The following is a 27,710-nucleotide window of genomic DNA, read 5'->3' on the forward strand; positions in this document are numbered from 1 at the left end:
AAAAATATGAGTCAAATTCATAATAAACACAAGCACGACATTTATTTAGGAAAGTAAAGAAACAATTTGGGATGAGAGAATAGGGAGAAGTATGGGGATAACGTTGCGCTGGCCTGTTTTAAGCCACTGTCCTTGAAGCCCCGCCACGAGGATCTTCGCCTGCAACACATTTTGAAGTCGAAACAAAATAAAAAATAAAAAAAATCCTTCCAGTAGCACCTTAGAGACCGACTAAGTTTGTTATTGGTATTTTTTATTTTGATTCCACTACGACAGGCCAACACGGCTACCTACCTGTAACATTTTTAAGTGATTGCAAATTCACATTAGGGGGGGGGGGGGAAAGGGTCGGTTTAGAAAGAAAAGAGCACGATCGGGCCGGGTGGCCAGAGACGTCCACGCCAAGCCGCTGCTTTGCCTCGCAACACAGGAAGTCCTGTCTCCAGATAAAAAGCAAGGGCCAGGCTTCCCATTGAGCAGCGTGCGCTGATTTTGACGGGCAGGTCCACAGCCAATGGAAGTAGGCGGGACCGAAAAGGCACTGCCCCGCCCACCCTGGAAGTACCGAGCGGAAGGTGACCGAACTTCGAACCTCCGGGATTTGGCGCAGCGGCAAAGGAGATGGAACCACCGGTGAGAAACGCGGGGGGAGAGGGGTTCCCCGGATTCGCCCCCCCCCAAGAGGATGCGGGGAGTGGGCAGCGCCCGCGTGAAGCAGCTCCTGCTGCGCGTTGAGCAGACCTTCCCACAATGCTCCGCGCTGTGGCGGGCGGGGTGTGTGTGTGTGTGTTTGTGTGTGTGTTGGGGTTCCCAGCATCCCCTTCGGAGGGGCACGAACGTGTGAATGGACTCCCTTCTCTCGCTGCCACGCTAGCTATCCGCATGGGATTGTCCGTGGGGGCGGGATACGGGCCGCTCTGCAAGGCTGCTGGCTCCCTTTCTCTCCCCCGGCCCCCGCTTTTAAGAGCTGCGAGATGAGCACAACTGCAACATGTGAAACAACTCTTCTACACAGGCACACCCGGCCAATATGGAGATGTAATTGGGGTGTGTGCGTGTCTCGGGGGACGGGGGAGATAATGTGCCAACTCTTCTTTATATCTCCATTCAAAAGAAGAAAAAGCTGCTTCCTTTCGCAGTACTTCAGCATCCTTCTACTCTCCCCCCCCCCAAAAAAAAACCAACCCACGTGCACACAAGGTGGGAACCGTCACAGCTCTAAAATACTTGATTTTTAGCGTGTTGACCTGGCATGGTTTAAGAACCCTGAGCACATGGGTGACTGGATGTGGCACGAATTTAGGTTGCTACAGGGGGAAAGTCTTAAGATGGTGGCGGAGAGAGGGGTGCTTACCTTTATTCTTTGTCACCACACTGTTGTCCCCATATATCAAGTGGATTATAGTGCATGCAGTAGCTGTTGTAGCAGAGAGAACTAGACTTTGAACTCTTGCACTAAAGGAGACCTGTTGCTTTAGGGCAGGAGTGGCTGACCTGTGGCTCCTTTGGACACAGTGTGCCAGGTAGATTGGGTGGAGGCGTCCCTCTGCTCAGCCCTGCTGGCCTCCACCTGCACAGTGGCATCCGCATCAGTCTGCCAGCATGGAGCCCCCTGTTCTGCCTGCTGAGCCTGCAAGTGTATGGAAGTGCCACTGGCAGGATCCCTGTCAGCAGTGGCCCACACAAAGCCCCAAAATGGGGTGCTGTGAAGGCAGGGAAGGGCTGAACCAGCCTGAGATCCATTGCATTGCAAGTCAGCCTCACTGCTGATGGCACTGGACCCAGTCTCCATCCAACTGTTGCACCAGCTCCAGGCACACCTTCCAGCCTGGCCAGCCTAAACAGCATGGGTGTAGCTAAGGGGGGCAGTTGCCCCCCATCAATAAAAACCAGCAAAAATACATAGCTAACTGAGGTTCTGCCCTCCCTAACAAAAGTCCTGCCCCCTTAACTAAAATCCTGGCTGTGCCCATGGCAGCCATGGCAGTCTGATAAACAGCACTTCCGTCTGCTCAGGGTTTGGATTTTGCAGCCTAAATGATGTTGGACTCTCAACTCCTATCATCTCTGACCATTGGTCATGTTAGCTGACGTGGAGTCCAACAACATCTGGAGGGCCACAGGTTCCCTATCCTTGGTTTAGAAAAAAACACAAAGGGGAGGGGGGAGCTGGGGAGCAGGAAGGATATTGGAAGAGTTCTTCCTGAACACCTTTCCAAACAGTAGTTGCCAGTGGCCCAAGGCTATTCCCTGATGGCACAAATGAAATGTTAATGAGCAAGGGAAGCAGGGAATGTTTTTACCCTCCTTCTGTTTAGCTGCATGGAAGTTGCTGACTTGGGATCCTCACATGCTTGTGAACTTTTCAGATAGAAGGAGTGATAACTGGCCTTTACTTACCATGTGATTGCCTGCCCTGCCTTGCCAAAGTCAATAGTGTGCCAAATGTAGCTATTGAAACTTTGTCCTTCCACAAACCATGTTTCAATTGCTGCGGGCCTAGAGTGTCACACATTAACTTGGGCTGCTGGGTTGATGAACGTATTGGTAGTTGAAAGAGCACCTTTGCCGCAGCACCTGCAACTTGGTACAGAACAGACTTCCTGGTTTTGCCTGTTTCAAAAACAAGTAGGCAAGAAACATCCAACTCTGTCTGTTTTGGATTGCAAACTTGGGACAAAACAAGTCTTGTGTGTCACCTTAAAGATTAACTAAGGACCCAAAATGTTCCAGGGGAAAGGACTTATAAGTAATATAGATCATGTATTGGTTGTGGTGGGGAATGAAAAAGGAAAACTGAGCAGGAGACAGGGAGAAACATGCACCCTACCGTGTTTCTCCTAAAATAAGCCATACCCCCAAAATAAGCCATAGTGACGCAGCACCTCCCATTAAAACAGCTTGGAGAGGCGTGGCTATGCAGCATACCGATGTGACGCGGTTAAAATAAGACATCCCCTGAAAATAAGCCATACTGTGTTTTGTTGAGGGAAAGAATATATATAAGACCGTGTCTTATTTTAAGAGAAACACGGTATATCAGTGTGGCAGCTTAATTTGCTCAGAAGCAGGTGATGAGCTTCTCTCTCCTATCTACAGCAGTGATATGATTTTTCCTGTATGCACATCAGTACATCTGCTTAGGTAGGAAAAGAAGTTAGGAGCAGCTGCTACAGCCAACCTTCCTCTAACCTGCAGAAGGCACAGAGCCAGGACTGCTATGTCTCCAGCTAGCTGTGTGCTCTCTCCTTCAACTCACCAAAGTGGCCCCATGTTACATGCTTCCTGCCCTCTGTTCCAGCTTCTCACCCGGAAGCGGTTGTTACTTGCCCTGAGCAAAGGGCTAGTTGCAAGCATCATTTGTGTTACTTTTAACCTGGAGTTGGTCCCAACTAATTATCCTGCTTCTTTCTTTTTATTGAGCAGTTGTTAAATGACACAGAGGAGATAGCTGCTTTGTATCGTGAGCTTAGCCAGTTCCCATCTCTTTCCAGTGCCTCTATTGGGCCAGAGGTAACAACTCAGTATGGTGGGAAATACTGCAACGTTTACACAGGTAAACCCTCTCCCTCGTAGTTGCCAACATTAGTTGGGGCCCGTGTTTATATTGTGATTCACTTTGGGGTGCCTCATGAGAAGCAATGAGTACATTATTCTTTGCCTTCACTCCTGACAAGATAAACCAGGAGACTAGCTGTCAGCACCAGGGTTTCTGTGGCTTTGACTGGCTGGTCCCTGTGCTTCAATATCAAACCAACTTTCATCTTCCTCTGATGATCATAAGAAATAAAGCCCAAAGATAGTGCTGTTGGCATTCTTGACCATGAACAAGGAATGGGCGTGATGGGCTTTTATACATACATTCAATGAATAGGTGGCCCTATAACTGAAGTTCTCTGGGCAGCTTAATGGGATTTTAAACACACAGAGAGAGACCAAAATTAACAGTAAAACAAACTACAATCCACATCATTACCTAGTCACAAATCACATTAAAACAGGTCCCTGGGTATGGTCTAAATGCACATGAGGTCACTGCTTTGCTGAAGCTAAGCAGGCCTGAGTATGCTCAGTGCCTGGATGGGAGACCACCTGCCAACCACGTTGGGAGCCATGACAGAAGAAAGGTGGGATATAAATGTAAAAAAGTAAATAAAATTACTTTTTGCAGCAACAAATCAATGTAAAATGGGGGGGGGGGGATTGGAATAAAATCTGCAGAAGTCAAACCAGGATGAAATCATAACTTTAGACATGGGAAAATAGTTATTTGACTGGTGTTGGAAATATATTAAGGTAGGTTGACAGGCAAGTCTTTTGTGTGAGTAGGCTTCTCTTGTCTGCTCCTGGCCTTGCTTGAAAGGGAAGAGGAGGATGGGACAGTGATGTTGGGATTTTTTTGTGATAGAGGAAGATTTCTGTGGTTGGCTGGACAGAAACTGAGTTCTCTCCCTCCCTTTACAGAGTGGTCTCAGCGAGACTTGGAAAGAGCTGAAAATATAAAATTCTGCCATCAGTACCTCATCTTCCATGACAACCACTCCATTGTGTACTCAAGCCCCTCTGGCAATTGCACGGAAATCAAGGGAGAGTAAGTCTCTTGTTTGTTGTGTTTCACCACGCTTTCTGTAGAAATAGCAGATCACTACCCAAAGCCTTGTGCTGAAGGGGGTGTCCCAAGGATCAGCATAGCCTTGAACCTCCAAGTACCAGGGATACATGTTCTGCACCAAAACAACCCGAATCCTTTAATGAGAAAATTATTTGAGAGTCCATAATTTTGGACCGAAGGGGCCTCTAAGGCAGCTGACTGAAAATCAGAACACTAAAACAATGGTTAAGTGCCCTAATCTGCAATATCTAGCACTGTCAGAAGCCACAGGGAAAGACAAAACTGCAAACCTGCCCAGCAGCATATACTTATTGAGCAGGAACTTCTGGAAAATCCCAGTTTTTACTGCTTACTGAAGATAAGCAGGCCTTGGTTGGAAGGGGTGTTCCACAGCTGTGGCACCACACTTAAAAAGGCTCTCTCTTGTGTCATCCTGCCCTGGGGAAACATGGGAGGTGAGGTAGTTCTTCTAATACATTATATGTATTGCCATACATTTACTTTATTACCAAATGACAGTGGAGATGATCCACACGACCCATCCATCCCTTTCAATATCCTAGCTTGGTGTGCTTCCAAAGCCTCTTGGATAAGGCTTGTGTGTGGTGTTTGTTTGTTTGTTGCCCTTTGCAGTGGCAGGACCTCTTCCTTGGTGTCAGCACTGGCTGTTTCTCCCAGGACAGAGGGGTTGCTCCCCTCAGGCATAGCCAGTATGGCCATTGATCTGAACTGATGGGGAGTGGGGAGCCCAACACCTGGAGGGCCTCATGTCCCCTGCTTGTCCTGGAAGGATGGGCACAGTCTGAGCTGCCTTCCTTTCTGGTACCTCCTTCGTCCTGGCCTGTGCCTGACCAAAGCCATATTTCCTAGGCTAACCACGCTGTTTTCCTTCTTAGGCTGCTCAGTCGGGACTCTCCAAGTGGAGCACAGAAAGCCGTTCTACGAAAGACTAGCAACACCAAAGGCGAAGAGAAACAGTTCCTAGAGGTATATATAGCTGGCTTGAAGAAAGCTGAGAGAAGAGACTTGTACCCTGGCTCTCTAATACGTTTCTCCTGTGTAAGGCAGACCTTCCAGAGATGCTCTGCCCCTTCATTCCCACAGCAACGTGGCTTCACATTTGGCCCGTTAGCTCAGTGATTCTCAAACTATCCGTCACGCTTCCAACCCGGGAGGCAGTTGTATGGCAGCTCTGACTTGAGTGGCTTTTGCTTCTTTTTGTTTGAAAGGAAAGGGGTCAGTTAGTGGCTCTTTCACGTGACTCAAGACACTGGGTACATAAGCAAAGGGGTTCAGAGACTAAATCTGGCATGTGTCTGCTCCCACAGGTGTGGGAAAAGAACCGCAAGGTGAAGAGCATCGAGTTGACAGCCCTGGAGAAGCATGGCCAAGTGTACGAGGATGGTAAGCTTTCCTTGCAGCTCTGTTTCCATTTGCAAGAGACAAGAGAAGAGGATAGCTAGGCCCCAACATCCATCCTTTCCTTGCATCTCTGGAGTGCTGGTGGTGGTAGGGTGTCCTCAGATATCCCTGATATGCACTGATAAGGGAAGTCATTTTTGTCATGTTTGAAAAGGGGACTTGGGAAACCTAGGAATGCTTCTGGTCATTGCATTTTTTTATTGAGGTCAGTCAGTGAAATCTATTGTCATCTTGTTCCCTGCCCCAGACCAATTTGGCTGCTTGGCCTGGTCACACTCCGAGACGCACCTTCTCTACGTGGCGGAGAAGAAGCGCCCCAAGGCTGAGTCGTTCTTTAAGCCAAAGGCCCCCGAGCTGAGCAGCGAAGAGGAGCTGGCCAAGACAGAGAGACGAGATAAAGCCATTAAGGTAGAATGAACTTCTGCTTTGCCTTGTGTCCTGCGAGACAGTGTTTCAGTTTCTCTTCATCATCACCATTTGCCATTTTTTTTCCATACTCAAAGCAGCTCTGTTCATAAGGCAGTGCGCTAGCAATTACACTTATAGCTGAAATGCAGTAAAGCTAATGCTTGCATCTTGAACAGTTGCCTCCAAGGGTGATGTGCCTGCAGTGGAACTGCGGAGTTTGTAAGCAAATGCGCGTGTCGGCTTGCTCACTCTTCGGGAAGTGGGAAGCGCTTGACTGACGCCAAGTTGAAAAACCAGTGATGCGGGCCCTGGCAATCTCCCAGGCAGGTGAGAATCCCTTTGCTGTCACTCGAGCTGCCTCTGCATCAGGATCTCTCTTTGCTTTCCCTAGGGAGAGCAGTTTGTGTTCTACGAAGACTGGGGGGAGACCCTGGTGGCTAAAAGCACCCCTGTGCTGTGTGTGTTGGACATTGAGAGCAACAACGTTTCGGTCCTGGAGAGTGTTCCAGAGCACATCTCCCCTGGGCAGGTCAGTATAGGATAATTGAGGGAGAAGGTTGGCACCCAGTTAAGCCCAGTTGGATAAGGGTATTTTTATTTATTTTAAATACTTGCCTTCTGCCTTCTAGCCCCAAGGAGGGGCTCTAAAAGCAACTTGCAGAAGATTTCCACAAGTTTGGTATCTGAAACAGAAACAATGTGGAGTCATCCTTGGTGTTGCCTGTTAACTCCGATACTATAATAGCTGTGCCAAAATGGCTAGGATATAGTGGGAGGGACTCTGTGCTTGCCAGCCAAGATGCTGCCTTCCTGGAAAGATAATTTCAAAATTATCTTCCAAGACAAGAGCCAGGGGGTGTTCCCCATCTATTTAATTCCAGGTTTCCATGGTATATATTAGTTGGGTCATTATACACCCGCTGTCTTCGAACCTATCTTACCCCCGCATGCTGGAGATGTGCTAGAGTCGCCCGCCTGCCCCTACACACCTGACATGGCATCCCCTTCTTCCCCAGGCTTTCTGGGCTCCAGGCGACACTGGGGTGGTGTTCACAGGCTGGTGGCATGAGCCCTTCCGCCTAGGGTTGAGGTACTGCACCAATCGCAGGTAAGTTTCCTACCAGGACAAGTAAGAATCCAAGTGTGATTGGCTATATTAGATAGATGAGGGACCAAATTTGGGGGCAGGGGTGGAAGTGGGCCTACAAACATTCTGGGGTCTTTGGGGTTGGAGGTGCTCTGTGTGCCTGCAAAACAGCACTTGTAGCCATGTAGGATGTGGTCTTGTGGCTATGGAGGAGCTTGTGTGGCTTCCTGCAGATGAAGTAGGCACCCAGATTGGACTTTGGCCCTTTTTGATTCTAGAACCTGCCTATTTTTTGTTTGGGAACCACCCTGCTGCCCCATCAGGAAGAAGTCGCCTCTTCACCCTGTCCTTTTAAACTGGGGTGTGTGTGTGTTTTTGTTTGTTACTATGTTATGTATTTTTGTGATTTTATATTGTAAACTACCCTGTGATCCTCAGATGAAGGTTGGTATAAAAATGTAATAAATAATAATAATATTCCTGTTTATGTTCCTGTCTGGGTGATGAGTGAGACACCAGCCTGTGTGGAGAAGATAGATGTCCCCAACCACTTAGCCAGTCTCACAGGGTGTTCTCCCATGTAACCCCCACTTCTGTTTTGTGGTTTTCCTTCCAGATCAGCTGTCTTCTATGTGGACTTGACAGGTGGTCGTTGTGGTGAGACATGTTTTCCTGTTTTATCATCATCATCAGCCATGCAGTGACTTCTCAGTCCTCTCTCTTAATTCACTGTCTCCCTTCCCATTGCAGAGCTGTTATCAGACGACAGCAAAGCCATTTGGTCTCCACGCCTGAGCCCAGACCAATGTCGCATTGTGTACCTAGAGAACCCGGCATCTGGGCCTCACCAACAGTGCAGCCGTCTCTGCATGGTGAGTATTGCTTTTGAGCCTTGAGTCTTTGCATGAGAGACAAATAAGCTCCTGTCCTCTATATAGACTCCAGAGGTGAAGGCACAAGGAACACTTCTGAGCTGGGCCCAGAGGTAGCAGGGGACCCAGACTCTTGAGTTTTCATTTTGAAAAATGTAAATATCTAGCCCTTTTCAGAAAGAAGGTTGTTACGAAGCAAAATGCGGAGGCATCAGTCTAACCCACTGCTTTGTAAGAAATGAGCTGGCTTCTGTCTTTCTGTGCTGTAGCTAAAGGAGTACAGTCACAGTTGTGAATGACTGATAAGCGCCGTAGAGAAATATTAGTCACATACACACCAGGGAAAAGCAAATTACAGCTTCACAATGTGTTACAGCTCATGAAAATTGAGGTTTTTGCCTGGTTTGGAGTTGGCACTGGGGGAGAGCAGTGTCAGGTAGAAATTCAACAGGTCACATATTTTCTAGGACAGAAACACAATTATGGGGGAAGTTCCAGGTTTTCACCTTCTGCCTGCCAGACATCTTATTACTTGTGTGTGGCCCCTGATTTATTGTTGGGTCCTCCTCCCTGCCCACGGAAGAGAGTGCCAATTTGTATGTATTTGCAAGTGGCCTAAATTGTATGCAAATCGGAGGCCTCTTCTGCAGATAGGGAAGTGGGCCCGATCCTCATGCAGAAAGTCTTGTTGGCAGCTTTGTGAATGAATCATTGAGCTCTTTGGCCTTTGCCAAGCTGGTGTGTGAGAGATCAGGCAAAGTTCTGCATGAGCCTGAGTTAATTCTCCCTTGTTGGCAACTATAGTGGGGAATCCATATTTGCTGGCAGGGGTTATGAGGGTTGCTTCTTGGAGAGTTTGGTCAGAGGAATTGGGGCAGAGCTCCTCGGTGAGAGCATAAGGAGAACCAAGGCCTGTCATCGTCCACCCAGAACGATCACATCAGGCCACCTCAGCACCTCCGTGAAGCATGTCTTGATGCTATAAAATATTTGTGGGGCAGGAAGCTGTGCACTGCCACATCCTTTTCTGATGCCTTTTGATCTCTCCCCCCCCCCCCCCCAGTACGACTGGTACACAAAGCTCACTTCCGTCGTGGTGGAGATTGTGCCTCGGCAGAGCCAAGGTATGTATTACAACTGTGCTGGAGCTCCCAGGGTGTGCCGTGGGGTGTTTGATGGGATCCGATGGAACCCCATGGGTGCGCCAAGCATTCCATGTGCAGCAACAAGCGAAGCCAAACGTTAGGACTGCTGTATATCATGCGCAGTCACGTATCTTGTTCAGAATGGCCAACATTTATCACTGCGTTAACTACAGGAGTGTAGAATGTGAAATCCGCCTACAGGGCTGTGGATGGTTTGGGAGAAACAAGGTGGTGTTAAGGGGGAATGAAAGGAGGAGATTCTGGGGCAGTAGGGAAAAGACCTGAGCATTGGGAAAACATGAAAACCAACCACAGGCTGCTCATAGCAACCTTCTCTGTTAGGGTGTCTCTGGAAGCATCCCTTGGAATGTTTCTGTATGTGTTGGAAGTCCCCCGGAGTGGCTGGAGCAACCCAGCCAGTGGAGCATAAATAATAAAATTATTATTATTATCAGAAGCAGCTTCTTTGCGTTCCTCAAGTTTGGTATCGGCAATGGCAATCAGGTCCCGTGTCTTCAGCAAGTATTTTTCTGCAGAATCTTTTGCCAGTTTTTTGCAGGAATTCAGAATCCACATCCACTTTGCCATTAGAAAAGCAGGCTCAGTAGGCAGATGCTGGCTGTGGAATATCATGGAGACTGGCTGCAAAGAGGGATTGGGGGGCTTTGGAATACATATGAAAAGAGACAGCATCACAGCTGACCTGCTCATTAGGCAGGGTGACGTCACTCGTTACAGGTGGCAGATTATTATCCTTTTTGTTACCCTGAAAGGGCAGGAAATTGCCAATAATTGAATTTATTTTTTGTATCATTTTTACCAGTCTGGGGAGTGCCAGTTGGGTTTTTGTTTTGCTGTCTTGCCTTGGTGTCAGAATTTCATGGGCTATTTCTGGTTGGCATCCATGAAGGGGGCTTATCATGTGGCTTCCTGGCCCAGGGGCATCCCTGTGTTTTCCACCAGAAAGGCAGCTGTTGTTTCAGTGAAGGCACTTTGTCTCTTACAGGTGAATTCACTGGGATCTATAGCACAGCACTGTCAGAGCGCTGCTGGGCAGCAGACAGCCAGAGGGTTGTGCTGGACACAATTCAACGTAGCAGGCAGGTAAGAACAAAGCATAGAGTACCTTGAGCTTCAGACTGAAGGCAGGGGTAGTTCGGGCAGACTATGCACAAAGGGCACCTCCAATCGAGGGCTTTATTTGGCAATGGGCAAATTGAATCAGCACATCTAATATATTGAAGCTTCATGGGGGTCTCACATGGATCCACATAACAAAGCTGAGGATTATAGCACCATCTGAACAATTGGGCTCATTCCAAATAGTGTGGTGGAGAAGGGATTGTTGTGCTCGTGTGTGTGTGTGTGTGTGTGTGTGTGCGTGTACCCATTGATGAATTGCAGGACAGCTTGTGTGAGAAGGTGCTTTCTGGATGCAATTGAGAGTAGATCTCTCTCATGCTGTCTTTTCCTCTAGGAGCTGATTGTAGTTGATACAGCGTCAGGCAGTGTGTGCTCTCTCACCAAGGGTAAGTAGCAAACTCGATAACTTGGCCCTCCCTAATTAGTTCCTTCCAGTCTGTGCTGTGTCCTGCCACTGCAATCCTCTGATATTCTGGCAGAAGCGAGTCCTAATTTGTTTAATCCGTTTGGGGCAAAGCTATTCCAAGAGAACAGACAAGCCATCTTGCAGTCTGTTTTTCAGGGAGTTCTTCAGACCTTTGTCATCAGCTGGCACAGTTGGAGATAATTGTATCTGGTGTCCTCACTTGCTTATCTTTTGCTTTTTCTCCACCCTTTTTAGTATCGCGCTATACTGCCTTTGTAAGCATTTGGATGAAAGATGCATCCCAAGCCAATATCTTTATTCTAGTTTCTTAATGCCCACTGGTCGTCCAATGTGAACACCCCCATTATTCTATTGACCTTTGCTTCACATGCACTGCCCCTCTCCTCCAACTTCTGCCAGCGCTGCATTCTTAATTTTAGTTCAGGTTCCAGCTGTCAGCAGTTGGAAATTGGGATGCATCCAACAAAGCCGTAACACTCGCAGAATGACTTACGTTTGCACAACAGACCTTTCCCCATCTCCTTACCCCACAACAGCCCCCTCCCAAATCTATTCTGGGAGTTCCCCCAATCCCTGGAGCCAATGGGGGGAGGAAAGTGAGGTGAACTTCCATTGCACAAGCCAGGAGGACTTCTCTGGATGCAACCCATTGTGTTGCATATTCCATCCATTTTATATATATTTTTCCACACGTCAAGTCAACTTTTCTCTGCCCCAAAGCTTTGCTCGTATCAGGCCAGCTTGCCCAGGCCTTCAGTGATGAAATGCTAACATACCAGGTCAGAAACAAAGCGGTGAGGGCTGCACACTCCACCTGAGCACAGAATACGGGGGGAAGAGAAAAACTTTGTTCCTTTACTAACCTAGGTTCCCGTCTTGGAAGCTGGACCCTGCTCACTGTCGACCGAGATCTGCTGGTGGCCAGATTCTCCACTCCAAACTGCCCTCCCATGCTTGTAAGTGTCCAGTGACCAAAGGTTTGGCAGAGGGACCTGGGCTTGACACTCCTCAGAATTGCTTGTTGCAGTAATTCTAAAATAATACTTCCTGTGCTTTCTGTCACTTTACCTTTTCCTTAGGATTACCCAAATATTAAATAGACCAAGCCTGTAGACTTTTTTCATATTTTATTTGTTTATTTCATCAACACACAAACAAAACACAAAAAATACAAATAAAAACAACAACAACAACAAAATACCAATAAATCTCCCTTACCCTCCCACACCCCCACCACCCTGTGTAGACTTCCAATCTTCCTTCTTCTGTCTTCTTAAAGTATATCTTTTATTTTCGCATTGAATTTCCCCCTTCCATTCATTTTCTCTTTCTTTCTTTTACCCTTTTCATCATTAATCTAATAATGTGCATCTTTACCACATATACAATTATACTTGCCATTATTACAACTTCCCTTACAGTTCCAATGTAATACATTCCACTCACATTATGAGGTCTATCTCAACATTTGTATATTTAACATATCTTTCCTATATATTCCATAAACATTCCCCATTCTTTTTGAAATGTTTCATTGCCCTGTTGCCTGGTTATCGCTGTTAATCTTGCAATTTCCGCATACTCCGTTATTTTCTGTTGCCATTGCTCCACTGTTGGCACTTGTGACTTCCAAACCTACGCCAGCAACAATCTCGCCCCCGTTGTCGCATATAAGAATAATTTTTGATCTGTTTTTCTGATATCCTCCCTTACCATTCCTAACAAAAAAGCCTCTGGCTTTTTCTTAAACGTATACCTAAAAAAAAAAGTAATTTGTTGTAGATATTTTCCCAATAGATCTTTATTATATCGCATGTCCACCACATGTGAAAGAAGCTGCCTTCTTTCACCCCACATTTCCAGCAGTTCTTATTAGCCGTTCTGTACATTTTTGCAGGACGCGGGTGGTGCTGTGTGTTAAACCACAGAGCCTAGGGCTTGCTGATCAGAAGGTCGGCGGTTCGAATCCCCGCAATGGGGTGAGCTTCCATTGCTCAGTCCCAGCTCCTGCCCACCTAGCAGTTCAAAAGCACGTCAAAGTGCAAATAGATAAATAGGTATTGCTCTGGCGGGAAGGTAAACGGCGTTTCCATGCACTGCTCTGGTTCACCAGAAGCGGCTTAGTCATACTGGCCACATGACCCGGAAGCTGTACACTGGCTCCCTCGGCCAATAAAGCAAGATGAGCGCCACAACCCCAGAGTCGGACATGACTCAACCTAATGGTCAGGGGTCCCTTTACCTTTACCTTACATTTTTGCCAATTTGATAAGCCTGTAGACTTTGACTTAGGAACTGGTCTGTATCAAATTAATCAGTCAGGGCCCCTTTATCCTCAACTTGGAAAGTTATTTTTCGTCTTGTGTCAAAAACTTGTTTGGCTGTGATTGCACAAACGTTGTGGCTGGGATGCAACATCCTGTTAGTTATGTGCTTAACTGATGCTTTGTTGGGGGGGAGGGAGGGAATTCTGATGAGGGCAAAATATGGGGCACTGGGCATCATGTTTTGTTGCCCATAGTACAGATTTTTACAGCCAAAGCTGAAACAACTCAGAGGCTGTAGGGTCAAAGATTGTTGGAAGTGCAGAGTATGATGATTAAGAGCCATGGGACAGAACACAACATCGACCTCCCCCCCCCCTTATTTCCATTGGGCTTGCCTCTTTTTTTCTTTTCAGATATCTGTCGTGTGCTGCTATTTGGGGGGCATGCTCTGCTCCTTGTGTTCTGGGGACCTTGTGAGATCTGAGTAAGAGAGTTCTGCTCCAGTGGTGCTGGATTCCTCTATGTTCTCTTGCTGCAGATGGTGGCCTTCCTGCCTCCTGCTGGCAAGGAAGCTGAAGTTAACTGGGTGTGCCTGGAAGAATCCAGCCCAATTCAAGAAATCTCTTGGGATGTCCGTACCCTGCAGCCTCCTCCAGAACAGGACAACCCCCAGTATGGTGAGGGCCCAAGAGAAGAAGAATTGGACAGACATTGCCAGAGATTTAATTCCCTGCTTTGAGCCGGGGAAGAAATTGGGGCATTGAGGTTGTAGTATGCAGATTGTGGGAGGAAATTGACACCACTCACTTACGCTAGATCTGCCATTGCAAGGAGATAGAATTATCCTCCTCTCCTTCCCGTGTGTATTGTTCTGGGAAGTTCTCCTGACCCTCCACAGCAGATTGGAGGGAAGCACAGGGGGAAAGGCCTGTTGCTGTAGTGGGAGCCCTTGCGTTGACTTCTGTGAGTGCACTGGGTTAGTTGAATCTAGGCCTTTGTGCCTGACTTTCACCAGGTATGCAAACTGTGGTCTTTCCTCACAGCGGGCCTCAGTTTTGAAGCCATCCTACTCCGGCCCACTCAGGAGCCAAGGAAGGCCAAGTTTCCATTAGTGGTGTCACCTCATGGTAAGTGCTTTGTCTTCATCCCTCCCTTCCCCTCATTCAAGGCACAGGGTGATTCCTTCGCCCTTCATCTCACTGGCACTCCCATCTTCTCCTTCGCAGGAGGTCCACACTCAGTGTTCACCACCAGCTGGATGCTGTACCCAGCACTGCTCTGTCGGATGGGGTTTGCTGTGCTGCTGGGTAAGTGGTGACCCAGAGCATTCTCAGTCACCCAGCGGGCTGCTGGGGTCTCAGTTTTTCTTAGAATAGGGCATCACAGTTAGGAGACTGGACTGTCAATGGATCCTTTACCATGACAGTGGTAAATGACTGCAGTGTGGTCCAAATCGCTTGGCCTTTTCCTGTCTAGTCCAGTCTGTCTCAGTTGCTCAACAGGTGTGCTAGGGGAGTGACACTGGAGGAGGAATGGCACAAGAAAGGCTTCTCGCCCTTCTGGAAAGCAGCAGTTGTGCTTTCGGGTGTAGGAGCTGCTATGGGTGGCAGTAGACAAGTTCAGGTAGCAGGTAGTGAGAGCTGTCATGGTATCATCCTTCCATTAGAGGAAGCATCCTCCTGCCCAGTGATTCTGCAACCTGGCTGAGCAGAGTGACATCTCCTTGGAGAGCAGGGAGCTCAGGTCTAGCAAAGAACTGGAGATCTCAGTGAGCCTGTTTTTCTCCCTTCCCTAAGTGAATTACCGAGGATCACTAGGCTTTGGCCAGGACAGTGTGGACTCCCTTCCAGGGAAAGTGGGCAGTCAGGATGTCAAGGATGTGCAGGTAAGAGGGTTGCAATCCCCCTTTCCAGGGCAAGCGGGGGGTGGGGGTGGAGCTATATATTTTTTCACTGGTGGGAAGATGCTGCAGTGCTGTTTTTCCCCCTTGGTACTGTTGCACCCACCATCTTCTTTGCAGTTCTGTGTGGAACAGGTGCTACAGGAGGAACTGGCGGATCCACAGAGAGTGGCCGTGCTTGGTGGCTCCCATGGAGGCTTCCTATCCTGCCATCTCATCGGCCAATACCCTGGCACCTACAAGGCTTGCGTGGCCAGGAATCCCGTAGTCAACGTGGCCTCCATGGTCGGAAGCACTGACATCCCTGACTGGTGCGTACCAAAGGCAGCCTGAGCAGCTGCAGTTTCTCCTTCATGCCTGTGGCTGCTGTAATGAGGACACAAGAAGGCCCATACATTCCCGCATCCTATTCTCCCAGTGACCAACCAGATGCTGATGGGAAGCATGCAAGCATGACCCAAGGGCAAGAACACTCTCCCAAGGTGGTTCCCAACAATTGGTATTCAGAGACGTACCACCAGCTAGTAGATATTGATAGTCTTAACACACACATACCATGAATTAATTGAATTGTCCTTTAAAACCATCCAAGTTGCTGACTATCACTATATTCCATAGTTTTAATTTATTTATTTACCCATTTTTAATCTGCACTTTCATAGAATGTACTAGTCCCAATGTACACGGTTTACTCAGCGTTCTGCACCTGTCAGCTGGAAGAACTTTCCATTTTTTCCTGCTCTCTGCTTCCCATTCCCTCTGTTTTGATACTTGCTGTGCTGCTACTCCTAGGTGCCTGACGGAGGCTGGCTTACCGTACGACCAGACTGCCCTCCCAGATCCCAGGCAAGGGGCAGAGATGCTGCTTTGTTCACCTATGCAATACGTTGACAAGGTACAATACACACAGACCTTCCCTCTCCACATCCATTGGTCCAAGAACTCCATGATTTTGCTACTTCATTTTCAGAGCTTTGGTTTTGACACCTGCCTTGATATCTTTGCCCTTTTTCCTCCTTAGGTTCAGACACCTGTTCTTTTAATGATAGGAGAGGAAGATAGACGTGTTCCCCCCAAGCAAGGCTTGGAGTATTACCGTGCTCTCAAGGCCAAGGGTGTCCCAACCCGGTAAGCATAATAGGCAAACTTGGCAAATAATGCAAAGGAGCTGGCTGAACGGAAGCTCTATAGGGACAAAGGGGGGGGGTGGTCAAGAGGCTAGAAATATATGCGACTGGGTCAGGAGGGGAGAATTGTGTGTGGGCAGAAGGTCTGGCAAGAGAGAGTGGTGTGTGTGAAAAGTAACCGCATTACACCTAATATTTGTGTCTCTCTCTTTCTAGGATGCTGCTTTATCCGGGCAATAACCATTCGCTCTCTGGTGTGGAGGCCGAGGCAGACGGTTTCATGAATATTGCGCTCTGGCTGATCCAGCACCTGAAATGATGACTACAGAAGCTGGCCTACTCCTTTTGTAACCCACTTCCATACTAATAAGCAGCATGGCCAGCCGACATAATCCAAGGCACTTCAATTCCAAACAGCCACCATAGGGACTGGTTACTCTGGTATTCATGTCGTCCAGAACATGAATAAGTACATGGCAGAGATCACCTTCATCACACACTTTGTCAGATCTTGCCTTCTGATAAGTAGTTCCACCATAGCAGGTGGATTATTTGGAGGTGTCAGGTGCTGGGTACTGATTTTTGAATCTGTCTTTAGCCTTAGTCTTTGGGGACACCAGGTGAACTACAAAGACTCCTGCTGCAAAAGTAAATAAAACATACCTGATTGTCTAAGACTTCTCGCTCCTGACTTTTGAGAGGCTGACTTGCAAAGTTTAATTCTTTATAGAGATTGGGAACAACTGGGGCTTGTCAACTACTGAGATGCAAACTTTATTGGAGAGTACTGGATATTTTTTTTGAAGAAGAGATAACCAGACTAGCAATTTTTTGACTCAAAGGAAAAAGAGGTAATTCACAAAGAGGATTTGTGGAATGTAATGCTCAACTATTGCTTTTGCTCTTCAGAACTCCTCCCATCCAGTTTATAGCTACAGATGTCACCAGGAACTAAATCCCAAACTGATCATAGTGCATATGAACCTCACATGCTATGTCTCAGGACAAATTCCTGCTGTATCATTTTTCTCTTGGCACTGTTTTCTCTGGTGCTTCCTGATACATTATCATAGAAGTAGACTCTACAGTTGGTCTTTCTCTTGAGTAGAGTGGGAATTCAGAGACCCATTTCCTTATCTGCTGCTGGTTTGTTGGGAACTGAGGAATAGATTATCAATAGCCACCTTAACATTCTTGTTATTTTCAATGGCTTTGTCCCATCCCTTGTCAATTTCCCATTATTATTATTATTATTATTATTATTATCATCATCATTATTAAAATGTCTATACCACCCTTCATCCAAGGATCACAGGGCAGTTCACAATATAAAAACCCAAAACATAGTAACAAACAAAACAATACACGCCAGTTTAAAAGGCCATAGAATGTCTAATTAGCCTTGAATTCTTGAAAATGCAAGTATTTTTTCTTTATTTATCTATCCATTTAAGAAACCTTAAATGGAGCAGGAGGACATCTGATATTAATGTACTTGAGTGTATCAAATACATCCCACTAAAGTTCCTGTTCACCTGTTCCTTCAGTTCTCCTTTAAATAATCCCCAAAGTACCGTAGCCAGAAACCTTCAAGACAGATTGTTAATACCTCCTGGGCTTTGAAGATGCTCAAATTCAGGACAAAGGGGAGAAATTTACTAAGAGGAATGCATGCTTGGCAAACCCTCACCATGATCAACTCCCGCCCGGAAACCTATGTCCCCGCTGTGGAAGGATGTATGGATGCAGAATTGGCCTCCACAGTCATGGACTCACTGTTAAAACCATGTTTGTGGAAGACCACCCTACTTGGCTACGAGTGATTGCCAAAGAAGATACTTCCATTTGAAAGACAACCACTTTTGTCATGGGTTGGGAGCCTGTGGCTCTCCCATTGTTGATCTCGAGCTCTCCTCACCCCCCATCTATCATGGCCAATAGGTAGGGCGTCCCTGTAGGGGCCAAAGGTTCCTCATTCCTTTATTAAGATAGCTGCTTTGCATTTGTGCTGGGAGCCAAGTAACCAGATTTTGAATTCCTACTAAATAGAAGATAGTGTGGGATTAATCACTCCACAGTTTCCCAGTACTGTATTTTTGCCATTTCCTTCCCAAGGGCTTGGGTCAGATTAAAATGTATTTTGATTCTCATGCTGTGTTCCGTTAGTTAAATTGTCCACTTAGGCCAGTGAACAGCTACAATTTAACTTGAATCTCCTATATTCATAGTCTGCCTCCCGTATCCCACTGCTTTTTCAGCAGTGCTGCATAAGAATAATTGGTTGCATCCTTTGCGTTCTCCATAGCCTGTAAATGAAAGTGCTGTAACAAATGAAATGTTGCCAAGAGACTGCTGCTGAAACCACCCCCCTGATCCCATCACCTTCCTTTAGTTCTGCTGCTGCTTCCAGGGGATTGACCTTCCGTTGAGAAAATGTGTTGAGGGAGATGCACACACCAGTATGACTTGTTAAATTGTGTGCAGTTGTGAGTGAGGCAGCATTAACTCATCTGATATACCGGTATATAAAACACCAGGTTCCCTCACAGCGGGGGACTATGACACAGAATGGAGATTGGGGTCTGCGGCTAGAAGCGAGTTTTATTCACAGTACGTAGCTGGTGTTCGAGCTTCTGTGTAATTGCATTCCTGCCACCTGTGCAGTTTCCCCCTCCATCACATTGTGTTTTACTCTCGCCTTTTGCGGCAGGGCAACGTGCAAGCGTGGTTCTCACATACCCAGCAACCCTGCAGGTCAGCTGAAGTGAGTGAATGGTTATGAGAAAAAAAGAAGCAAAACTTAGTTGCTGGGGTTGCTTTTATTAAGGGGCAGGGAGACCCCGATACAGTCAGTTCTCAGTGGTGGGATCCTGCGCGTCTCACAGGGATCAGACACAGCGCCGTCGATCCCTCAGCTGTGATGAACACAAGCCTCCCCTTCGCGTGTATCTTTAAGTTTAGTCGCCTGCCTGGAAAAAAAGGAGCGGCAGGATGAGGGGCAAGAAAGGCCGCCACCCTTTCGGCTAGCTAGGCCTTCCCAGCAGGGCTTTCTAGGGGGAACCGCGAGCAGAGGCCTAGCTCTGTCCCCGCCCCCTCTCCTCGCCCGGCCAATCGCTGTCGGCGTCGCTCACTTCCCACCCGTGCGCTGTGGCTGCCCTGGAAAGGGAGCCGCCCTGCTGTCCCGGGACAAGCGCCTCTCGGGCTGCTTCGGGGAAACCTTGGACGATGGCTTCCAGAGCGAAAGAGGCGGTGGGGCTGCGGAGCAGGGGAGGGACGGGGGAAGGAGGAGGGCGCTGGGGAGCAGGTGCCCCCGGGCAAGCGCCTCCATTTGCCTTGAAAGAACGCCTCTTCTTCTCTCCTTCTAGCCTCCAGCAGGATCGGGTCCTCTAAGCGCCCTGTACCGGGAGCTGAACCGGTTTCCCCGCGTGACTTATGCCAGTGTAGGAGTCGGGTTTGCTGCCTACGGCGCCGCCGCCGAGTGCCGGCCCCTCTACACCGGTGAGCCAGTTGCGCGGGTTAGGTCCCCGCTTCAGAAGAGCCGAGGTTGTGTGGACAAGCCCAGTGGGAGGTTGGGCTGAGCTGTTGATGGGCGGGCAGATTCCCTCCCCCATTCTCTTTTCGACGGGCTTCAGCACTGCTCCGTTAAAAACACTCACACATGGAATTGAAGTAGTGAACAGCATGTTGCAAGTGACTCAAGCCTAACTTCCAGAAGTGAAGTTACACAGGGACTTTTCGGTAGTGGGAACATCCTCCCTTCAGATGTCAAGGAAACAAACAACTATATGACATTTAGATGACATCTGAAGGCAGACGTGTTTTAATGTTTGATGTTTTATTATGTTTCAATATATGCTGTAAGCCACCCAGAGTGGCTGGGGAATCCCAGCCAGATGGGTGGGGTATACATAATAAAATTATTATTTATTGAAATTATATACCGCCCTATACCTGGTCTCAGGGCGGTTCACAGAACAAAATCAAAATATATAATCACAAAATATATAATCAAAATAAAAGCAACCATTAGAAGTGTAGCTGTGCAGAGCAGTACTGCTGGTATACTGTTTAACTTGCTGAAGGATATGTGAGGGTCTTGCTTTGTAAATGCTATGGACAAGGGCTGGGGGGGGCTCTGAGGTGCAAATTTGGTATATGTATGGAGGTTATAAAGCTTGTGTATGGTGCTTTTTGAGTCTGGTTATATATATATATATATATATATATATATATATATATATACCTGGTCATTTGCTGTTAATCAGCTGTTTTAAAAGCAAATATGAATATGCAGCACCGTCCGCTTTGGGCATCTCAGATCCCAAGCCAGTTAAACATGGAGTTGCAGTGGCCTTCCATTTGAACTCTGTCACAGAGAGAGGTTGACATAAGACACAGCCAGGACACCTCTTACTTAGTAGCAGATGAGAACAATATTGGATTGCCCCCTATCTCTTGCCTGTTTTACACCTCTGGGAATAGAAGTATCTTGGCATGGAGGTCAGAAAACTAAGTTGCCTTTTGAACAACCTGCCTCCATTGGGGCCTTGTGTTAGGAGGAGAGGAGTTGGCCCATTCTCGCAGAAACACTCAGGTGTGTTGTAATCATATGCACTGCAAAAAGCTGACTTCACTGTGTAAGAATAACACCATCCCCAGCCCATACATCTCAAGTTTGCAGTTACTTCCAAGTTAAAAGATGATGTGTAATTTATAAAAAGAAAAAAGAAAAACATTTATCACATATGCTGAATGCAAGGGGGGAGGGGCTGCCCCCTTTTTATATGGTAAAGTTAGAGACTTGTGTATAATGTCAAATTAGGAGCCAAATATTATAATTAACATTTGAGACTGTGGTTAAAAAAGCAATGGGCTATCAGGCCTTGCAACATCTCATGGCAACTGACAATTTTCCTGCAGTGAAAGAGATGTTTAGGATGGGTTGTCACTGCCCACTTGCTCTACTGGCAGGAAGTAGAATCCTCCAGGAGGGGTTACCTGAGTGGGCTGGGCAACCACTCTCAATATGCTAATATTCAAGCCTGAATAAACTCTGAGAACTATGATCAGTAATGTGGCAACCACTAGCTGTAAGGGAGGAAAGCTTAATGGGCTTTATTGTGACAGTAGGTAAGAAATGAAGACAAGAGAGATGGCCATATAGATAGGGAAATAAGAGAGGGAAATGCCTCTCCAGACTGCAGGATAAGGACCCCTGTTTTAAGTATGCTGATGGTACACATCTTTATACACCTGGCTATGGCTGATCCTAGTATCTGCAGTAGCAGAATATGATCACTGGGCAGGCCAACACCCCCCTTCTCACTGTAGGAAAAGAGCTTAACATGAACTCCAACCTTCTCTTTTCCTTCAGTGGAGGAGGGGAGTCTAGGATGAGTTTGGGTGCAAACTATGTCCCTGCAACCTGATATAACACCTGAAGGAAGCCTTTGCTGACCCATATCTGTCCAGAGGCAGCTCTGGTAGAGGTGGCAGGTCTGCAAATCTCCGCTAGGAGAGCCCTGGTCCCAAATGTGGCAGATGCTTCTGCACTTCTGGTGAAGTGTGTTATGATGCTCTGGACGGCTTTTCTTGGTGTCCTTGCCTTGAACAGAGTCCTCCAAACCCTCCAAAAATATTGAAAAAGTTGCTATCTCAATATTTCCCATTAGTTTCCTCTGTCACACAGAAAAATATGTATATTTCCACTTTTGCTGCTCTGCCTGGCAGTGAGAGTGGAAAGCCAGGCAGTTGGGTCTTGAGCATATGTAGAAGTTAGGTCCCAGTCCCACCCAGTGATGAAGTTGCAAAGTTGGCCAAGAATCTCACAGCCTAATTTGTATCTACTGTAATGCTAATGATTTTCAGCTATCTGTAGAATGTCAAGTGTCTTTTCTCAGTTAGAAAAATGTCGCTTATGCTGAATTTGCAGCATGAAAGAGGATGATAACTGTATTATGTGTGACCTCTAAGCAATGATAAGCAAAAATGTCTCTTGAAATTACCAATTCCAGAAGTCTTTAGTGAGACCTGTGAATCATGCTGTTTACTTGCAATTTCAGTTCTGATGAGCTGCACTTTCCCTAAATGTCTCTAAACACAGTTAACTGTCATCTCTCACAAGATTAATTCAAGTATAAAACATTCTCAACTACTTTACTGCTGGATGAGGTGCTCTTTCTCCCTATAGCTCTACAACCAGTTCTCCATTTCTGAACTCTGGTTATCTTAATCATGGTGTCTTGGAGCAGAATCAGAGTCTCTGTCTTGCTGGCTTTCTGGACTTTGTGCTTCCCACAGATTTCCGCATAAAACAGTCTCAATCAATTCAGAAACAGCAGTGCTACACACTGGGATGGGAGGTTCCAAGGCTCAGATACCCAGTCTTACCTCCCTCCTTTCCTGCAGAGTGGTGCCAGCCTGACCTGGGGCGCTGTCAGAAGCTGCATTTCAGCCGTCAGTATATCTTACACCACAATAGCAGAGCAGTTGTCTCCGTTACTCCTGTTGGTGTTCCAGCTGAGATCCGGGACCAGTACGTAGAACATCTGGTTGCCTTTAGCATACCTAACCATGCTTTAGAAATTCAATCCAGGCTTGGATTGGGATAACCTGGCACAAAATAAAATATAAACCAGAGTAAGGATAATCAGCTTTTCCCAAGGAACCGAGATAGGTCAGAATGGGTTATTTTCAAGGGGGTGCTTTAACAGAACATAACCTTTTTTTTGCCTTGGTGACAAATTGTGCTACCCCATTGCTGTCAGCTATAACTGGCTCAGTTTCCGCAAGCCATAGATTATTGTATCTTAATATTCTGTTGGAATCCGCCCAGAGTGGCTGGGGAAACCCAACCAGATGGGCGGGGTATAAATAATAAATTATTATTATTATAAGTCATAGGCTAAGTTCCTTCTTTGTGCAACTTGAAAGTCTTCAACTGGGAGTGATGGGAATCTTAGGACTGCAGGTTGGAGGGTTTTCCTTAAAGTGGATGGAAATAAATGGGCTTTGATCAAATGACCTATCTATTGATTTACTTGCACAAACTTTATGCTTTGTTTTGGGGGCAGTTATGCAACAGTGAGTGCTCATCCTGACTTGACTTTGGGTTGTTTATTTATCATCCTGTCAATTTGCTCGTCCCATACTTTGTGATGTTAGGAAATTGACAGGGAAATGAATTTCAAAGCCCGTTTTTTAAAAAGTGGATTTTTTGCACTAAGGTAACAGAGTGCTTTAACCTACTTGAATTGTGCAAACCTAAAGTTTTGGCGTGTGCTTGAATCCCTCCTGAAAAACACTGATGGCCCAATTTGGTGAGGGGCAGGGAGTAGGTTGTCCCTTGGTTTAAAATGCCTCTCAGAGCTGGCTCTGCTGCTCATCTTGTCCCTATCTCCTGTGCCACAGACTGCTGATCAGAATGTCACCTACTGGGATGCATAAGGCTGTTTTCACCCATCACTTGGAAATGGGGCAGAAGCAGGAAGTGATAGAGGTAAAATGGTGTGTGTGCGTGACAGTAAAGTGCATGCTAGCTAGGCAATACCCGTCACACCTACAGAGCAAGGATGGTGCATCAAAGACTTATTAAATGTTTTGTGTAGAAAGAGTAGGAATAGTGCTGTTGCACCCAGGTATGTGTATTTGGAATTTTGTAGGAATACGCTTTTACAGTGCTGTATACAGCCATCCGCTTGTGGGCTGTTATTATGTGCATTATAAAATATTGTAGTTTTAAAATAAAAAAAATAATAATTTTGGTTTGGAGAATTTGGTGGGCTGAGTGGGTTGTTTTATTATTGCTGGTTCACTGGGGGTGTTATGTAGAAATAACCTTGTATTTTATATTTTAAAATTGATGCTGCTGTTTTATTTATTTATTTATAATGTAAACTGCCTTGAAAGAGTTATACTCAGGAAGGCAATCTATACATATTTTAAACAAAAATAAATAGTCAAAGCTGGTTACTAACAGGCCTCTGGATATAACAGAATAACTTGATAATTGCCTTTTTTTTAAACGTGAAATCTGAGATTCAGACATGGATCAGAAGGAAGGGAGTCTGCAGTATTATGTGTGCAACATCTAGGGGGTTACATGCATAGTCCCTTTAGACTGGTATCACTGGGCACATGTCTCTTAAAAACTGGCACTGCCCTCCCTCACCTCTTCAGCTCTCTCATCTTTTACAGCCCTAGAAGTGGAGTCAGGGAAGAAAATGGTTATGGTGCTTGAGGAAATATAGCACGCCTGTTGATATTGCATGGCAGTGGCGGGCATTGGCCTGTGCTGATTTCTGTTTCTCAGCAGGTCTGGAACAAGAGTGGAAGGGTGAGAAGCATTAATCTCACAGCACTGGATAAACATGGCAGAGTATATACAGATGGTAAGGGCAAAAGAAGTGGGCTTGGCTGTATGCTGCTATTCTGCAGGCAAAGCAAGTGATGCTCCCTCAGTCCTGTGTGCCCTGCTCTCTCCCAGCACAACACTTGGTCATGCTTCTTTCTATTAACATCCTCTCCCTAATGCCAAAGGAGAATTTGGTTATCCTACGCTATATTCTTTCCTCTTTCACTGCTCTTTCGGGCATCTCTGGGTGGTGTTCTTAAAGGGTCCACACTAACTCTCACTGGAACCTGGGGTGACCTTCAGGGATGACTCACACTCTGGCCATCACCTCTTTAATCTTCTACCCTCGGGCAAGAGATACAGAAGTATAATCAGCCGTACAATCAGGCTAAAAAATAGCTTCTTCTTTTTTTATAAGATTTTTATTTTTTTTCAATTATAACAGAAAAAAAACATAACATAAACATCAACATTAACACCATAAAAACAAACTACATAAACACAATCAAACAATAACAATAAAAAGAAAAAAGAAAATTATACAAACCTTAAACTAACACTAATCTTCATACTTTCCTTGTTTCTATCTTCTCTATTTGGGGGCTTCCCCCATTCCCTCCACTGTCTTCAAAATCATATATATCTTCTAGGTAGCTTTATATCTTGTTCAATTAACATTTGCCCAAATTTTTAATATTCTTAACTTTACTTAATCAAATACCTAATTAACTATAAATCTTATCCTAGCATCATATCTTAACATATTTTTAGCAAATAAGTCATTCGCACAAAAAAATTCCTCTTAACAGTATTGTCTAATATAAACCTACTAAAGCCGATTCTATTTAATTCTGCTCAAATATTCAATTTAACTGATTTAACTAAATAGTCTTTAAATTTTTTCCAATCCTGTGACACCTTCTCCTCCCTCTGGTCCCGGATTCTGGCGGTCAGTTCTGCGAGTTCCATATACTCCATCATCTTCATCTGCCATTCTTCCACCGTTGGTATCTCTTCACCTTTCCATGTTCTTGCCAATAAGATTCTAGCTGCTGTTGTGGCATACATAAAAAACACTCTATCCTGACTGGGTATCTCTTCATTGGTTATGCTCAGAAGAAATGCCTCTGGTTTCTTACAAAAGGTAACTTTCATTACCTTCTTAAGCTCGTTATAAATCTTATCCCAGAAAGCATTTACCGCTGGGCACAACCACCACATATGAAAAAAGGTACCTTTCGCATGTTTACATTTCCAACATACATCTGACATTTTGGTATTCATCTTAGCTATCTTAACTGGTGTCAAATACCATCTATAAACCATTTTCATTATGTTTTCTCTTAAACTATGACAAGCAGTAAATTTGATACCTTTCTGCCACAATCTCTCCCAGTCATCCATCATAATATTATGTCCTACATCTTTCGCCCAATCTATCATTGGCGATTTAACCAGCTCATCTTTCGTATGCCACTCTAGCAAAAGATTGTACATTTTGGAAAGGTTCTTAAAGTTCGATTCTATCAGTTCTGTTTCCAGTTTTGATTTTTCTACTTGAAAACCAACTTTTTTGTCCATTTTGAATGTTTCATACACCTGGTGATATTGCAGCCAATCGGGGACCTGACTTTTCACTTGGTCATAGCTTTTTAACTTAAATGAGTCCCCTTCCTGCTGCAATATGTCCATATATCTTAGCCAACTTGCAGACATGTTCGGTCTCTTATAGGCCTTGGCCTCCACTGGAGAAATCCATCTAGGAGTCTTTCTCTCCAAAAGGTCTTTATATCTAGTCCAGACCTGATACAAGGATTTTCTAACTATATGAGTCTTAAAAGTTCTGTGAATTTTAACCTTGTCATACCAAAGGTATGCATGCCAACCGAACATATTGTCGTGTCCTTCCAAGTCCAACACATCCACATTCTCTAATTTAAACCAGTCCTTTAACCAGCAAAAGGCCGCTGCTTCAAAATAAAGTCTTAAATCCGGCAGAGCAAAGCCTCCTCTCTCTTTAGAGTCTGTTAGGATCTTAAACTTGATTCTAGGCTTTTTGCCCTGCCATATAAACTTCGATAGGTCCTTTTGCCATTTTTTAAAGCAATCCAGTTTATCCAAAATTGGTATGGCTTGGAATAAGAACAGCATCCTTGGTAGGACATTCATTTTAACCACTGCTATTCTTCCCATTAACGACAGTTTAAGTCTTGTCCAAATTTCCATATCTTTTTTTATCTCCATCCACAGTTTTTCATAGTTGTCCTTGTACAGGTTCAAATTCTTAGTTGTGAGATTGATACCTAGATATTTTACAGTTTTAACAAAATTGAGGCCTGTGGCTTCTTGTATTCTTTGAATCTGTTCTGCACTCAAATTTTTACCTAAAACTTTGGTTTTCTGCTTATTTAATTTGAAGCCAGCTACAAGTCCAAATTGTTCAATTAATTCCAAGGCTCTGGGGACACTGCTTTCCGGTTCCTGCAGGGATAACATCAAATCATCTGCGAAGGCGCGTAATTTGTATTCTTTCTCTCCCACTCTAATTCCTTTTGTCTGTTTGTCTTTTCGAATCATATTTAGAAGGACTTCCAGGACCGTAATAAAAAGTAAAGGGGAGATAGGGCACCCTTGTCTTGTTCCTTTCTCAACTTCAATCTCCTCCGATATCACACTGTTTACTATTACTTTTGCTCTTTGTTCTGTATAGATGGCCTTAATGCCATTTAAGAATTTTTCTCCAACTCCCATCTTTTCCAAATTCTTTTTCATAAATGTCCAAGATACTTTATCAAATGCTTTCTCCGCATCAACAAATAGTAGTGCCGCATCTGTGTTTATGTCTCTCTCCAGTTTTTCTAAAATGTCCACAATAATTCTCGTGTTATTACTTATTTGTCTTCCTGGCAAGAAACCTGCTTGGTCTCTATGTATATAGTCTTTCAAC

The 27,710-nt window shown here is 45.6% G+C and overlaps 2 protein-coding genes across 2 annotated transcripts in view; both read left to right on the forward strand.

The window, feature by feature from the left end:
• The first annotated feature begins 525 nt into the window (after positions 1-525).
• On the forward strand, positions 526-17,087 carry APEH (acylaminoacyl-peptide hydrolase). The gene is made up of 22 exons (XM_033140588.1): positions 526-633; positions 3,427-3,556; positions 4,465-4,591; positions 5,509-5,599; positions 5,941-6,016; positions 6,282-6,442; positions 6,834-6,971; positions 7,459-7,550; positions 8,146-8,186; positions 8,280-8,401; positions 9,465-9,525; positions 10,553-10,650; positions 11,024-11,075; positions 11,984-12,072; positions 13,922-14,060; positions 14,427-14,510; positions 14,610-14,690; positions 15,180-15,268; positions 15,404-15,594; positions 16,076-16,178; positions 16,305-16,411; positions 16,627-17,087. Exons 1-22 carry the CDS (start codon positions 622-624, stop codon positions 16,727-16,729), a joined length of 2,187 nt encoding a protein of 728 aa, XP_032996479.1. The 5' UTR covers positions 526-621; the 3' UTR covers positions 16,730-17,087.
• Positions 17,088-19,599: 2,512 nt separating this feature from the next.
• The window catches only part of LOC117041624 (acylamino-acid-releasing enzyme-like), a 45,689-nt gene continuing 37,578 nt past the window's right edge, over positions 19,600-27,710 (forward strand). Inside the window, exons 1-5 of the mRNA XM_033140589.1 lie at positions 19,600-19,659; positions 19,776-19,908; positions 22,819-22,945; positions 23,821-23,908; positions 24,725-24,800. Coding sequence (XP_032996480.1) covers positions 19,636-19,659; positions 19,776-19,908; positions 22,819-22,945; positions 23,821-23,908; positions 24,725-24,800 — 448 coding nt within the window. The 5' untranslated portion in view covers positions 19,600-19,635. The remainder of the gene's footprint in view (positions 19,660-19,775; positions 19,909-22,818; positions 22,946-23,820; positions 23,909-24,724; positions 24,801-27,710) is intronic.

The sequence above is a fragment of the Lacerta agilis genome, chromosome 2 (genome assembly GCF_009819535.1).
Source record: "Lacerta agilis isolate rLacAgi1 chromosome 2, rLacAgi1.pri, whole genome shotgun sequence".
Lineage (NCBI taxonomy): Eukaryota > Metazoa > Chordata > Lepidosauria > Squamata > Lacertidae > Lacerta > Lacerta agilis.

What these genes read in the sequence shown, in the direction of transcription:
- APEH (XM_033140588.1), top strand. An exon ending in AGCACATCTCCCCTGGGCAG is followed by an intron (nt 6,972 to 7,458) that starts GTCAGTATAGGA and finishes CTTCTTCCCCAG; the next exon opens with GCTTTCTGGGCTCCAGGCGA. An exon ending in AGGATGTCAAGGATGTGCAG is followed by an intron (nt 15,269 to 15,403) that starts GTAAGAGGGTTG and finishes TCTTCTTTGCAG; the next exon opens with TTCTGTGTGGAACAGGTGCT.